The sequence below is a fragment of the Talpa europaea genome, assembly GCF_964194135.1.
Source record: "Talpa europaea genome assembly, chromosome: 2".
Taxonomy (NCBI): Eukaryota; Metazoa; Chordata; class Mammalia; order Eulipotyphla; family Talpidae; genus Talpa; species Talpa europaea.
This window is the reverse complement of record NC_140068.1, coordinates 107,335,663-107,352,066: the sequence shown is the minus strand read 5'-3', so window position 1 is coordinate 107,352,066 and position 16,404 is coordinate 107,335,663. Positions and strand designations below refer to the sequence as shown.

Below are 16,404 nucleotides of genomic sequence, written 5' to 3'. Positions count from 1 at the left end.
CTTTGAAATTCTCGGGATGAAAGGAACATACCTTAACATGATAAAAGCCATATACGACAAACCCACTGCCAACATTATTCTCAAAGGTGAAAAGCTGAAGGCCTTTCCTTTAAGATCAGGAACAAGACAAGGTTGTCCTCTCTCACCACTGCTCTTCAATATAATAATGGAGGTCCTATCCAGGGCAATAAGACAAAAGAAAGACATTCAAGGAATCCAAATAGGGAAAGAAAAAGTCAAACTATTACTATTTGCAGACGATATGATAATATACATAGAGAACCCTAAAAACGCCACAGAAAAACTACTCAAAATAATCAACCAGTTCAGGTGAATTCTCTCACCCTCCCACGCTTCTGACTGTACCCAGTGCATGTATAAACAAACAAACAAACAAACAAATAAATAAAAACATACCTCTATTTAAAAAAATAATAATAATAATCAACCAGTTCAGTAAACTAGCAGGATACAAAATCAAGCCACAAAAATCAGTAGCTTTCCCATACACAAACAATCACTCGGAAGAAGGAGAAATCAAGAAAACCATCCCTTTTATAATTGAAACCAAAAAAATCAAATTCTTGGGAATAAACATCAAAAAGAGGTGAAAGACCTATACAAATAAAATTATAAAACACTGTTAAAAGAAATAAAAGAAGACACAAAGAAATGGAAATACATTCCCTGCTCATAGATTGGAAGAATCAACATTATTAAAATGGCCATCCTCCCAAAAGCAATATACAGATTCAATGCTATTCCAATAAAAATCCCAATGACATTCTTCAAAGAAATAGAACAAATACTGATGAAATTCATATGGAACCACACAAAAAAAAACCACAAATAGCCAAAGTTCTACTGATGAAAACAAAGGAGAAAAAAGGTATCACACTTCCAAACTTCAAGCTATACTACAAAGCCATAATAAATAGAACAGTTTGGTATTGGAACAAAAACAGACACACAGACCAATGGAACCATACAAAGCCCAGAAATAAAGCCACACTTATATGAGCAACTAATCTTTGACAAAGGAGCAAAGAATATGTAATGGAACACGGACAGTTTGTTCAATGAATGGTGCTGGGAAAACTGGACCTTCACATGCAAAAAAATGAAAATAGACCAGTACCTCTCACTGTGAACAAAAATCAACTCAAAATGGATAAAAGAACTGGACATAAGACCTGAAACCATAAAATATATAGAAGAAAATATAGGTAAAACACTATTAGACATACATCTCAGAAATATCTTTAAAGACTCATCACCCAAGGCAGTGATAGTGAAGGCAAAGATAAACACCTGGGATTACATCAAACTGAGAAGCTTCTGTACAGCCAAAGAGACATTAACCAAAAGAGAGAGACACCCGACTGACTGGGAAAAAAAATCTTTGCACTCCATTCAACTGATAAGATACTGACAAAAAAGATATACAAAGAACTCACATGACTCAACAAAAACAAAAATAAACAATCCAGTCAAGAAATGGGCAGAAGAACTCAAAACACATTTTTCCAAAGAGGAAATGCAAATGGCCAACAGGCATATGAAAAAGTGTTCAACATTCCTTATAATCAGGGAAATGCAAATCAAAATCACATTAAGATACCACCTTACACCAGTAAGAATGGCACATATCAAAAAAACAAGCCACAACAAATGTTGGCGAGATTGTGATGAAAAAGGAACTCTCCTACATTGCTGGTGGGAGTGTAAACTGGTCCAACCACTATGGAAAGCTGTCTGGAGATTCCTCAGTCTACTAAAAATGGAGCTACCATAGGACCTGGCAATTCCACTCTTAGGGATCTACCCAGAGGACACAAAAATAGTGATACAAAAGAGCATATGTACACCTATGTTTATTGCAGCACTATTTACAATAGGTAAAACCTGGAAACAACCAAATCCCCCAAAATAGATGACTGGATCAAGAAGATTTGGTGTATATACACAATGGAATATTATTCAGCAATCAAAAAAGATAAACTCATGCCATTCGCAGCAACGTGGATGGAGCTAGAAGGAATTATGCTCAGTGAAGTAAGCCAGAAGGAAAAAGAAAAATAATAGAAGGTTTCACTTATAACAGGAGCATAGGGGAACTAAATAAGACATCAGTGTAAAAAAATAATAACAGTACAAAACACAACTGAGCAAAAACAGACAATTATAAACCAGAGACATCCTGCAGGGGAGCCTGAGGGAGAGGAATAGGAGGGAGAGAGGAAGGAGCACAGGGGTCTGTGGTAATGGTGCATGGGTGCGTTGGGGAAGGAAATTCTATGCGGACTCAAACTGAGGGGGTGGGGGGAAGCAAATATTGTTTTAAAATTTTTTTTAATGTTAAAATAAAAAAATAAATAACAAAAAAAAAGAAAAAAAATGATCCAATGCAAACAACAGACAAAAGACTTCACCATTGAAGGATACAGATGCCAAATAACTGTGATGCTCAATATTACAGGTCATTAGGGAAAGATAGACTAAAAACAACAATGATACCACTACATGCTTATTAGAAGGCAAAAGTCCCCCTAAAATGGGCAACAGCAAGTGCTGACTGCAGCACAGGACCCCTCATCACTGCTGGCAAGATAGGATGACCCAGTCACTCGGGACAATCTAACATTTCTTTTAAAGTCAAACACAGAAAAATCATACAGTCCAGTGAGCACTGCCCCTGCCATTTATCCAACTAATCTGAAAACTTGTATTTGAAAAACAACAAAGAAAACTAAACCCAAAACCCTGCATGGAAGTAAATGTTTATAGCAGAACCCCCACAAAGTGTGAGCTGCCCATAGTGACTTCCTTCCAAAGACAACAAAAGGCAACTGAAGGCAGGAAAAACGAAAGTGCATGTGTGTGCACCTGATGTGCTGCTGGAGGACAGCCTCAAATGGAGGCCATTGTGCCTGAGCAACTCTGCTCACAGTGTCATCAGAAGAGGAAAGTTTGAGAAACTGTCAGCCAGAGGAACTAAGGAGACGTGGTTGGAACTTCATGTGGTGTCCCGGGAGGGATTTCAGGGCATGAAAAGAGCATTAGGAAAAAAAATTAATGAAATGCAAATAAAGAGCAGAATTTAGTGAAAGTGCATCCATATTGTTTCTTCAACTGCTCAAATGCACTGTAGTCACGTCAAATGCTAACAATTTGGAAATGATGTGGGTTATATAGGCACGTTTGCCACGTTTCTGTAAATCTGACAGTATTTTTTAAAATGTTGTTTTAAATTAAATTTTAAATTAAAACATTTAAAAAAATAGCCCTCAACAAAATTATAGGTTGCAAAAGGAAAAATGATTACTTCCCATTTTTCCCAGGTATTGCTTTCAAGGGACTAGAGGGAAGAATTCTGAGGAGAAAAGCTGGACACCTCACACCCAGGGCAGGCTCCGGAGTCTCCTCTCCCCTGAGCCCTGCTTCTCTGACTCCTCACAGAGCATCTCACCCCCAGGACGCCGCCCTCCAGGACCCCCAACTCTGCCCACCTCAGGCCCCGCCCCGTCCTGGGGGCTCCACCAGAATCCGGAACAGCGCGGCAGCGCCCCCGTGTGGCCACAGGGCTGAGCACAGGAGCCCAGAGCTGCCCTTTCTCCTGCTCAGCCAGGCCCTCCCCAGCCTCCCTGGGCTCCCAGTAGCAAGACAGGTCCACTGTCACATTAGGCGTCCTCAAACTGATCCCTTAGTGGGTAACTATGGGCACAGGCCTGAGGGAAGAGCCAGGTGTCTAGGTCATAACAGTTGCTCCTCCAGTTCTGGATCCCCTGTTTCCCTCAATCTCTTTGCATGGGAACTTGGGCTCCAGAGTCCCTGATATTTGCTCCTGCTTCCAGGGATGAAAGTGCCTCTTCCTGAGCATCAGCCCTAAATTCTCCATCCCTAGGGTGAGGGAGGGGACAAATAACAGACTCTCAGGCCCAGTTCTAGACCTTCTGAGTCTTCATGAGAGTCCAGGTGACTCTTCTGCTCCCTGAAGCGGGGACTCCCTGGTCTCCATGTCTTCTCCATGTGGGGTCAAACTGTGCAGTCAGCTCTGGGGGAGTGTCTGCTCCGATTGCTCATCACTGTGGAATCTGGAGTTCAATTCTGCTCTTTTCTCTTGCTTAGTCATCACTTTCCGGGTGATCCTTACATGCACAAGACTTTAAATATCATTGACATCACATCACCTCCCAGATCTCTTTCTCACCTCAGACATTTCACCTGTGCCCCAGACTTATCTGTCCAACTGCCAACCTCACTTTCAATTCTAATGGATCTGATTCAACTTTCCTAAAGTGAATGCCTGGGATGCCCACATATGGGTCTTCTGGAGTCTTCCCCATGTCACTGAGGCTCCACCTCTCTGCCTGCACAGTCTGAGACACTGAGTGTCATCCTTGACCCTTTCTCACAGCCCAGGAGTAGGAAACACTGTAAAGTCCATGTCTACATATGCACAGTCCTGTCACTGCCTGTTATTTCCCTGCTCACCCCCAAGGAGCCACCAACCTCTCTGTCCTGGGACCTGCACTGAATTTCCTCCATGTCTCTTCCCACCTCTCACCCTTTCATGCTGCACAGCAGCCAGACTGAGGCTACCAGAGAGAAGTCACAGGTGTCTATCTGTTCAGAAGGTCTTGTTACCCCACATCTTACTCAGAGAGTCAAACCCTCCCAATATCCTCAGGCCTGGATGATCTGGGTGCACACAGATCCCATCTCCACTGGCCTCTGCTCAGTCCTTGGCCTCCTTGCTCATGTCAGTCACACAGACACATTCCTGCTCAGGCATCTGCATTGGAGGTTGTCCTGCCTGGACTGAACTTCCCTGTACATCACATCCTTGTGGGCAACGTGTCCATCAGACTTTTTCTCAAAGGTCACTTCAGTGAAACCCACACTGACCACGCTGGGAAGAAAACCACCCTGTCACCTTCCCACATCCCTTACCCACTTCTAACCAGACACACGTGGTTGACCATCTGATCTGCTGTCACACAGTCCCCAGTCTCCTCTCCCCACTAGGACACACTCTGCAGGCAGCAAGTTGTGCGTGTTTTTAGTTCACTGAGTTTTCCTAGTTGTATAAACAGTCAGTCACACATCTGGTGCAATAGTTATCAGTTATCTGGTGTGTCATCAGTGTAGAGTACCTCCCTGTTCTAGAGACAGTGTCGGTACTAACGTGACACATTAGAGGAGTTTGTAGGGTTTTTTAAAAATATTTATTTATATTTGTGTAGAAGAACTGGGGTGTAGATCAGTGTGCATGGATGGGGTTGGTAAGAGGATTCACCACAAAGAGTGGGGAGCAGAACAGGCAGATTTAATGGAATACACTGCTAAGGGGAGCAGCGGGCGAAACAGGAGAGGTCTGCTGCACCATAAGTGGGTAGCTCCCTGGCTGGGGATTGAACATGGGGTATAGAGTTGATAGTGCTGAGACTTAACCCCGGTGCCACCAGGGAGGACCCAAGTTCCTAGGCTTAAGGGTCCTATTTTTCAGCCAACTATGATGGTAATTGACTCCATCAACCCATGGGTCTCGATTAGCACCAGCACTGGGATTACTACATTAAAGGTCAGGGTTATGGGGAGAAGCTATAGAGAAAAACAGAAAACTATCAGGAACTTATCTAAATCCATCAGGAAATCATCAAATCCTCTTCTCTAGTAATACCAGGATTTTGTTGGAAAAGATGGAAAGAATAATCCAAAAAAAGTCCTAAATGAGGCCAAAAATCAGATGAGTCTGGAAATCCATCTCACCAGACTCCTGCATGCAGGGGATACCCTGGGCCTTGTGGGGCCAATGACAGATGCTCCTGCTGCACTCAGAGACAGGGACCAAGAGGACATGAGGCCTGGTCTCTAAACATCAAAGAGAATAGGCATAAAGCAAAAAACAAACAAACAAACAAGAACAAAGAAGCAAACAGGAATCTATAGGAAGGCTAGACCCTGGGCTGAGCCTGAGCTGAGCCTGGGCTGACCCGGTCACACAAGCACTCCCTGCCCAGACTACACAAGGCCTGGTGGGGTCTGACCCTGTGATCACAGGCCCTGGTGGCACAAGGTGCTCCTGAAAGACAAAGACAAAGGAGCAGAGAGATGACCCCTTAGGAGTGATCACATCAAAGCCCCCGATGCACTGAACCCCGACTGGACACAGGCCCCGTCCCCCTCGGCTCCTCACAGCCTCTCCCGCCCCCACCTGCACAGACTCAGCACAGCAAACACGTGATTCTGAAAGGTTTCCCATTCATTTCATCTCAAATTTTAAGAATCATTTTTATTAGCCCACCAAACCCATCAGGCAAGTTTACAAACTGTAATTTCAGAACTCAATTATTATTTCAAGGGGGAAGTAGTTACTATTCTTGAGGAAAACACAAAGACAGGTAGATAGCAGACTAAGCTGCTTCTGCTGGAGCAGGGAAATCATGAAGGAGAGACACAGGTCAGCATGGGGTGGGGCCTGGTGGGCAGGGCTGGGCCAGTCTTTCCCCTCCTCACATTATCTAATAAGAACAGAAACACATTCTGTTGCCTTTTGCAGCAAAGGAAACCAGAGGATCTTGAAGTCACAAAGGGGGAATTAGAAGAAATCCTGCATCACTCAGCCCCAACAAGGCAGCTGGCTCACACTGTGAAGGAAATGGATCATAAAAGAATTCAAAGTGGGCCTCCCCTGATGGCGCAGGTGGTTGAGCACTGTGCTGTGAAGCTGTCCGCAACCTCTGCAGAGCTGGTTTGATCCCCGCCGGCTGGCAAGGGTTCCCCTTAGCGTGGCAGATCTCTCCTGTCATGCCCACTGCTCCCCTCGGCAGTGTATTTTGTCAGTCTGCCTGTTCTGTTCCCTGCTCTGTCTCTGGTGAATCCTCTCGCCCTCCCGCACATCGGACCTGTACCCCAGTTCTTGTGTAAATAAATAAATAAATAAATAGTAGAAAAAAATTCAAAGAAACAGGTAAGTGTCGACATTCTCGATAGTCCACCGCATCCTCAGAATGTCCCCCTCACAGCTTCCCCAGAACCTGGTCCCATCCTCTCTGCCCCAACCCCTCCCACCACAGGCCTCCAGGGTCTCACCTTTAGCAGCAGTGAGAGGCATATCAGAGCCCTGGGTGCTATTGCTGCCTGGAGGAGAACAAAACAGAACCTGGTGAGAGCCATGAGAGATGACACCACAGGAGGGACTGATGTGGGTGACTCCCCCATGGGCTCCTTCTACACTGTCCCCAGGGCTCAGGGACGAAGCCCCTGATCCCCACTGTAGCGACAAGAAGGGCACAGTGCAGGATCTCTATGACCTGAGCAGAACTGGAAGGGAGAGGAGTTCTGGAGTCCTCGGTGGCTTTTTCAGGCATTATTTGGCATTTTACCAGGTACATGGCAGGCGTGGGTGCTGGGGGGCCGGGAGGCTGGCAGGCCTCCCAGGCTCTGCGAAACTTCACTCTTTACTGGGCTATCTTTGGTGTTCATTTCCGGTCTCTCGCTTGTTCTCCTGGTGATTCTGTTCCCCAATGCCTCCCTTATAAGCCCTGTCTCAGCCCAGCTGAATCCCACCTTTGTATGCCCACACCCTACTCCAGGTGCCCGCCATCAGGCATGCATTCAGGACTACAGGGATCCATCATCAATCCTAATGGCAAGAGGGAAGAAAAGCCTGACAATCATTTACCCTACACACACTGACCTCAGCCTGAGTGTAGCTTCCTCCTTTTCCTCCTGTGGGAGGGAGCATCATGTGAGACCAGGGAGAAGTCAGGCTATGAAGCCCTAATGGAATCCCCAAGTGTGGACCACAGGGAAGTTTCCAGAACTGTGACTGGACACTTAGGGCAAGACCAGGAAATATGAAGAGAGATGAGAGGGGACTTGACCAACTGCCTCCTGGGTCTGCCCTCAGCAGGGACCTTCCCCTCTGCCATTTGCTAGAATCAGGGCCCCAGCACCAGAATTATCAAGGGGAACAATGTGACTCATTTTCAAAAATTCTTCACAAAAGAGGGTTAGCAATCAGCTCCAGACTGGGCAACACAAGTGTGTGGATGGTTGTAGGGTAAGTAAAATCCGTATCAGGCTTTTCGCCTTCCCACCATTAGATTAAATGCATGCCTGATGGTGGGCTCCTGGAGTAGGGTGTGGGCATGAATAGGTGGGATACACCTGGGCTGAGAGTGCGCTAGTAAGGGTGGCGTCATGGGGATGCCAGTGGAACAGGAGAACCACCAGAAGGAGAACAAGCAAGAGAACAGCACCAGCAGAAAAGCAGAGGCCACTAGAAAACACAGGACAGCCCAGAAAGAGTGAAGACTTGCTGGGGGCTGGAGGGCTGCCAGTGCCTGCCAGCCTACTGACCCCCACACCCCGCACCCCTGCCTTCCTATACCTGCTAAACTCAATAAAAGCCTGAAAAAGCCACCACGGGCTCCAGGACTCCTCCTTCACTAGGAATCCTCTTTCACCCATCAGCTCGGGTCATAGAGAACCTGCCCTGTGCTCATCCTACCCTTACAATGGTACTCCCATTACCAGGTAGGTCTAGTTCTACCTGTGGCCTCAAAGCCCCCAGTGGATATGACCCCCCCATTTCCTTCCCTATCTGAGCGCTTCTTTCTCCATATCACAGCTGCACCAGTGCAACTCCAGTGAGTGCAATTCCAAGGAGAACCGGGCCAGCAATGATGTCCACGGCGGAGTCGGGGGTCTCAGGAGAGGGATCTAGAAGGGAAGGTGAGACCCTGAGCCCCAGGCCTCATCCTGACCCTCCGAAGGTCTCCAAAAGGGTTCTTGACACCCCTGGGAAGCTCTGTGCCCACATCCCCTTCCTTACCCCAAGTCAGGAATTGCGGGTCCAGCAGCCCGTCATGCTGCACACGGCACCTGTATCTCTGCTCCTCTCCAGAAGGCACCTCCACAGCCACCCACTTCTGGAAGGTTCCGTCCCCCCCAGGCCTGGTCTCCACCAGCTCCATGTCCAGGGTCAGGCCTTTCCCACGTCGCTGCCAGGTCAGGGTGATGTCCGCAGGGTAGAAGCCCAGGGCCCAGCACGTCAGGATGACCTTCTGGTCAAAGGTGGGGAGATGGGTCACCTGTGTCTTTGGGGGATCTGAGAAGGGTGAGAAATTACACACTCTGGGTTTTTCTCTCATGGACCCGGAAAAACCCTCCTGTGACCATCCTCAGAATGGACAGGGCAGTGGGTTTGGAAAGAGGAAGCACAAAATCTAGAAACCAGCCTGGTCTGGGGAGTCTGGGATAATCTCTTATTCCTTAGAAAGTTCTACAATTACGTGACCACTCTGGATAGGAGGACTCAGTTCTCTGAGGAGGAAAGCACAAACTTGTGCTCCTGACCTGGGAACTCACTAAAGCAGGAGTCAGATCAGAAGAATGTCCTCAGAACAATAACAAGACCCTGAGAGGAAAACTGATGGTTCCCAAGAGGGCTGCCCGGTCAAAAGGATCAGTGAGGGGTGATTTCCGGGCTGGTCTCCCCTCAGGCTCAGAGAAAAACTTCTGAGGAAAAGTGGGGTCCTCTGGGGAGTCAGGAAACCCAGGGGGCTCCTCCTCCCCTGCCCAGAGAGGGGGCGCTGCTGTGACCCTGACTCTACTCTCCCCGCGGTGCCGGCCTGAGGGGGGTTGGGAGACCCGCGGCCCCTCTTACCTACGAGATGCAGCGTCTCCTTCCCGATCTCCAGGTATCTGCGCAGCGACTCCACGCACCTGCCCTCCAGGTAGTGCCTGACGCGCTCCGCCTCTCCGGCCGCCTCCCACTTGCGCCAGGTGATCTGCGCGGCCGAGTCCGCCGCGGTCCAGGAGCGCAGGTCCCGGTTCAGGGCCAGGTAATCGGCGCCGTCGTAGGCGAACTGATGGTACCCGCGGAGGAGGCGCCCGTCGGGCCCCACGTCGCAGCCAGACATCCACTGGAGGGTGTGAGAGCCTGTCCCCGCCCCGTCACCCCGCGTCACCCCGCGGTCACCCCGCCCGCCCCCGCCGGGAATAAACCGAAACTGACGCGGGAACCCCGCGGGGAACGTCCCGGGGCGCGTCCCGGGTCGAGGGTCCGGCGGGTCCCCCTGCCTCGGGGGACGCTCGGGCCCGGGGTCTGGGGTCCCCGCCCGCCCGCGGGGGTGGGGTCGTGAGCGCCCCGGGCCCGCCCCGCTCACCGGCCGCGCTCTGGTTGTAGTAGCGGCGCAGGTTGTTCAGGCTGTGTAGATACCACGCGGTGTTGTTCCTGGAGATCCCCGTCTCCCTCTCCCAGTACCCCGGCCCCTCCTGCTCCATCCAGGGCGCCCGCGGCTCCATCCTCGGCCCGGGGGAGTCGCTGTCGAACCGCACGAACTGCGTGTCGTCCACGTAGCCCACCGAGATGATGCGGGGCTCCCCGGGGCCGGGCCGGGAAATCGCGGTGGAGAAATACCTCAGGGAGTGGGAGCCTGGGGGCGGGAGGGAGACCCGGGCTGGGGAGACGGGGCAGGAGGGGAGGGGGGCCAGGGGGCTCCTGAGATTGAAATGGGGCAGCGGATGAGAAGGCTGGACGCTGAGAGAGACAGAAAAGGGTCAGGGCATGGTGGGGTCACGGAAGACAACAGAGTCAGCAGTGGGGGTGAGGAGTCTTTCCTGGGTCCTTGCCCCCGCCCGGGGTTCGTCTACTACCCCCCTCCTCAGTGGCCTTTTCTCTCCAGAGCCTGCACTCACCTGCCCAGGTCTCTGTCAGGGCCAGGGCCCCTGAGAGCAGCAGCAGGAGGGTTGGGGGCCTCATGACGGGTGCTCTTGAGGTCTGGGGAGACTCTTGAGTCCAGACTGTCTGTCAGCAGCTGTGATGCTGATTGGCGGCTCTGGACCCTCCAGGCAATGGGGAGTGAGAACTGGGGTGAGTCACCGGTATCCAGGAAGGAAGACCCCGCACAGGTTGTGACAAAGAGATGTGAAACTGTGGGGAGATGGGGCATCCCCAACAGTAACCTTCCCTGTCCCATGCACAGCCCAGAGGGCTGAGACCCTGAGAACCACACCCTATACCTGGGACTTTGCTGCCCCTCCTCTCCTGCTCCAAGGCCTTTGTCACACTGTTGCCTTCCTGAGTCCTGGCCAGGGACTAGGGCAGCGATTTTTCAAGCTTTTTTGTTTCAGGATCTCTGCAGTTTTACAAACTAGCCAGGACCCCGGTATAAGTTTAGGAGGTTATAGCTCTCAGTATTTACTACATGAGGAATAAAAACAGTTTAAAGATATTTTCATTTAATTTAGAATAATATTAATAACCCAATGTGTGTTCAAAGTGTCTTAAAGAAATGTAGATATTTAATGAAAATAATCAGGGTCATGTGTGGGTCTTTTACAGCTTACATTTTTGCAGTTATTTTTCCTCTCTGTCTCACTAGAGGCATGCTGGATTGTCATAGTTTCTCCTGCATTTACTCTCTGTTTTGGTGGGCCACTGGAAAACTATACAGCCTCTCTGAAATATGTGAAAATACCATTTTAAGTATTTTTCACATAGTTGTGACTATTTAACTTTGTTCCACTTCTACAATAAATTGAAACTATACAAGTGGTGGTTTTTCAAATGTTATTTGCAAATTGAGTGGTAGAACAGTATCATTGAATATTTTCTATTCTGTTATATTAATTCCATAGGCCTCTACTGATTATTAATCTTTAACTAATACATGATTTTAAAAAGTGATGCGTTGTCTTACCAGGTTATATGATCTTTATATTAATTATTTGAGAATCAAATTTTGAAAATCATACATGTTTCATGTTCCAAAAATCCCCAAAGAAAAGTAAGCGGCTACTGGAAGTTGTCAAGTTTATAGTGATGGGACACAATTTTCCACTATCTGGTTTTCACTTGGAGCTTGTACTTTATCAAGGCAGTTAATTACTATCAGTTGTCAACTGTCACCTGATTTTCTAAAAGGGACACATTCATTTTCTAGAAAGTGTGTACAGATTAACCAAATCTAAATAATGATAGTTTTTGTCATTCATCCCTTCAAGCACAGATGGTAGTACCCCCTCCCAAAAGGTCTAATTCTTATACAAATTAGTTTCCTTGGGCCATAGTACTTTGGATTGTGGCAGAAGTGACTTATATGTGCTCTATGTCATCAGAACCTGGGTTTACTTTGTGTCCAGATTCTTTCTCTCAGGCCTGAGGAGATGCTCCCTGCTTTCCTGAGCCTCCCTGGCAAGGACCCCACAGCTCTTCATCCTGGACAGGGTCCAGGTCTCTGTCCACGTCCCTGATCCCTCCCTCCTGCTCCCTCCTGTGCAGCCCTTCTCCTCTGGGCTCAGGTGCTGGCCTTCCCTATGGAATGTTGACAATGAGCGGTCATCACCAAACTTGAGGCCTCATTTATTGCTTTTCTGTTTCTCATTGTTAACAACAGCTGACAGTGTTTTTTACTCTCTCCTGGCCTGAAAATGCTTTGTTTGTAACATTTTTATTTTATTTTATTTTTTAAAGATTTATTTATGCGTATAAGAACCGGGGTACAGGCCAGATATGCAGGATGGTGAGAGGATTCACCAGAGACAGAGTGGGGAACAGAACAGGCAGACTGAAATACACTGCTGAGGAGAGCAGCAAGTGAGCAGGGAGAGGTCTGCTCCATGTGGGTGTCTCCCTGGCCAACGGGAAATCAAACCTGCGCTGCAGAGGCTCAGGAGAGCTTCACAGTGAGTGCTGTGTTCAACTGGCTGTGCCACCGGGGAGCCCCAACATTTTTATTTTTGTAGTGAATACAGTTTATATCCTAAGAACTGTACCATATATATGTGTGTACACACACACATCATAACCAAAATAAAGCAGATCTTCCTAAATTTTGAAAGGGACATCAGGTGGTGGTCATCAGGCTCAGCGTAGAGCTGAAGGGCTGGGCTCCATGTCTACTCTGGACAGGGCCCTCACAGCCCTTCCTCCCTCCTCAAGATGCTGTTCTCTGTGGGGCCCATGTAGGATCTCCCCCTTCTCTACTGGGTGTGGGCATTCACTATTGTATTGTCAGTTCTAATGCTTTTTTAAAAATATTTATTTATACAAGAACCTGGGTACAGGCCAGATATGCGGGAAGGTGAGAGGATTCACCAGAGACGGAGCAGGGAACAAAACAGGCAGACTGACGAAATACACTGCTGAGGGGAGCAGCGGATGAGACAGGAGAGGTCTGCGGCGCCATGTGGGACCCTTGAAGGCGGGCGGGGATCAAACCAGCGCTGCAGAGGCTGCAGACAGCTTCACAGTGTGGTGCTCAACTGCCTGTGCCACCAGGGGAGGCCCAGTTCTAATGCTTTTAAGAAGATGGTTTTGTATCTCATACGTTATCTCACATTTTTAGCTCTTTTCAGTGGGAAGGTGTCCATCCATCCAGCCCACCTTTGTCAGGTGGAAATTCTAAGGCAAAATCATTCAGTGACAAGATGGTGGGTCCTAGAGTATAAGGTCAGAGCCTGAGAACACATGACTGAGAGGGATCTGCCAAGAGTTTGATAGTGTCAGGAACTGTGTAATTTATTTTTGATAATAAATGATTTTGATGATAACTAATATTTGCTATTCACGTGCATACAGAGGATTCATAAATACTCAAGAACATACACAAATACATAAGTCACATCATTCTCAGTCAACCAAGTCACCTCTACTCTGAACCCACTCTCGTCAGCAACTTCTCATTTTCTCCCCAGAAAAGCCTATGTATGCATTGATGTGTTAAGTCTGTAAAAGAGCTTGGGCCACAGACCAGGAGAAAATATTTGCAAAATATGACTAATATAATACATGTTTTAGGATATGCATGGAACCCTTAAAATTCAACAAGGAACAAATAACTTTCTAAAACTGAGCAAAACTCTGAACAGTTTCCAAGGACCTCATTGATGGCAACTAGGCATATGAACAGAAACTCAACATCATGTTGATATATGTAAATGCAAGTGCAAATTAAAGCATCATGGACATGCTATGCACACCTATTATATGGCCTAAATCCAAATACTATTACAGCAGCCTCCTTTATTCACATGGGATGTATTCCAAGACCCCCAGTGGATACCAGAACCACCAATAGTATGGAGACCTCTATATACGAAGATTTCCCTGCACATGCATACATATGATACATTTACTTTATAAACGAGGCACCGTGTGATTAATAACTTTAAAACAGGACAATCAATCCCAACAATGTACTGTAATAAAAGTTGTGTAACTGTGATCTTTCTCTAAATATCTTATGAAAAAATTTTACCCTAGTTTAATTTCAGGAAACTGAAGCCTTGGAAAGTGAAACCTCAGATAAGGGGGGACACTATGCACCAGGTGCTGACCAGGATGGGGAGCAATAGGGACCCCCATTTACTGCTGGAGGAAATGCAAAATAACACAGTCACTATGGAAGAGATAATAACTAATTCTTATTAAGTGAAACACAGTTACCCTAAAACCTGCTGATCAGGTTTTTTATTTACCCAACTCACTTTAAAACTTTTGTTCACACAAAACCTGCACAGAAATGTTTATAGCAGAGCACCCCTTAAGTGTGGGCTCCACATGGTGACTCCTTCCAGCGACTGCTATGTGGAAAGGGATACAGGAAAGAAAGAACTTCCCTGGGAGGAAGTGGAGACCCCATCTCAGCCAGGTGGGTATAGAGGCAAGATGGATACCAAACAGGTTTTATGATCCAGAAGATGGGTAAAGGAGAGTCCTGGAGCAATCAGTGGGTTTCTCAGGCTTTTATTGAGCTGTTACATATAGAGCAGCAACCAAGTACACGGCATGCAGGGGGCTCCCCATGGGCGGGGAGGCCTCCAGGCCCCAGATAAGCCTTCACTCTGGGCTTCTCTGGCCTCTTTCTCTCCTTTTCTCTCTTGCTTCTTCTCTTGCTTTTGCTTCTCTCCTGACTATCTCAATACCTTCCCATGTCCCACAAAAGCAAACAAGATAGTTTGCAACAATGTAACAACTGCAGGTGCCCTATCAGGCAGGGCAATCCTGAGGGTGGGAAGGCAGAACAGTCTGAAAACCATTTACCCTACAGTGGGGAAGGTGACATCATCAGTGAGGATCAGGTGCAGGTGACTCTCCAGGGTGCTGTGCTGAGAGTGGCCCTTCATGTTTCTGTTTTTCCCCAACCCCATCACCCCAGTCAACCAAACTCAATTTTTTTCTTTGATTTCCTCATTAACCCAATGATTTTTCAGTAGCATGTTGTTCAGTCTCCATGTAGTGGACAGTCTCTTTGCTTTCTTTTCATGGTTTATTTATAGTTTGATATCTTTATCATCTTAGGAGAGACTTGGTATGAATGCAGTCTTTATGTATTTTTTTTTAAGATTTATTTTATTTATACAAGAGCCGGGGTACAGTCCAGATGTGCAGGAGGGTGAGAGGATTCACCAGAGACAGATCGGGGAACAGAACAGGGACACTGGCGAAATACACTGCTGAGGGGAGCAGTGGGCGAGGCAGGAGAGGTCTGCTCGCCGTGTGGGTTGCTTTGAGGCTGGTGGGGATCAAAGCAGCGCTGCAGAAGCTGTGGACAGCTTCACAGCGCTGAGCTCAACTGCATGCGCCACCAGGGAAGCCCTTCATGTATTTTTTTAAAAGATTTATTTATTTCTAGAAGAACTGGGGTACAGGCTAGAAGTGTGGGGCAGGGAGAGCATTCACCAGAGACAGAGAGGGAGAAGAACAGGCAGACAGACTGAAAACACTGCTGAGGGGAGCAGTGGGTGAGACAGGAGAGGTCTGCCGCACCATGTGGGTAGCTCCCTGGCCGGCCGGGGATCGAACTGGCACTGCAGAGGACGTGGACAGCTTCACAGTGCTGCCCTCAACCCGCTGCACAACTGGGGAGGCCCAATCATGTATTTTTTTTGATGTTTGTGTTGTGTCCCCTTGTGTGGTTCATCCTGGAGAATGATCCACTTGTATTTGAGAAAAATGTGTATTCAGGTTTTTTTTTTTTTTGAGGGGTAGCAGTGTCCTATAGATGTTTATTAGTTCCGTGTGGTCTAGATTTCCTTTTAGAGCTATTGCGCCCTAGCTTCTTTTCTGTCTTGTTGCTCTGTACCTTGGTGAAAATGCAGTATTGAAGTCTCCTACCACCTGTGTTTTCAGAGCTGATAGTAATTATCTAATGTATTTTGGTGCTCCCTTGTTTGGTGAGTATATACTGATGAGTGTTAGGACTTTCTGGTGTATTATCCCCTTGATCATTATATATTGTCCTTTGGTGTCTCTTGCCACCTTTTTTAGTTGGAAGTCTATTTTATCTGTTATGAGTATGGCTACCCCTGCCTTCTTTTGGGGCTGTTTGTTTTTTTGTTTGTGGAATTGTCTTCCAAACCTTTACTTTCAAGCTATGCTGATCTTTA

At 47.5% G+C, this 16,404-nt stretch overlaps 1 protein-coding gene across 1 annotated transcript in view; it reads right to left on the bottom strand.

Moving 5' to 3' along the window:
• LOC311167852 (HLA class I histocompatibility antigen, alpha chain G-like) overlaps positions 1–10,774 on the bottom strand; it is a gene marked incomplete at its 5' end in the record, with an annotated part of 338,317 nt that extends 327,543 nt beyond the window's left edge. Inside the window, 2 exons of the mRNA XM_084228992.1 lie at positions 10,179–10,448; positions 10,711–10,774. Of these exons, the coding sequence (XP_084085118.1) occupies positions 10,179–10,448; positions 10,711–10,774 (334 nt within the window). The remainder of the gene's footprint in view (positions 1–10,178; positions 10,449–10,710) is intronic.
• Positions 10,775–16,404: the final 5,630 nt, after the last annotated feature.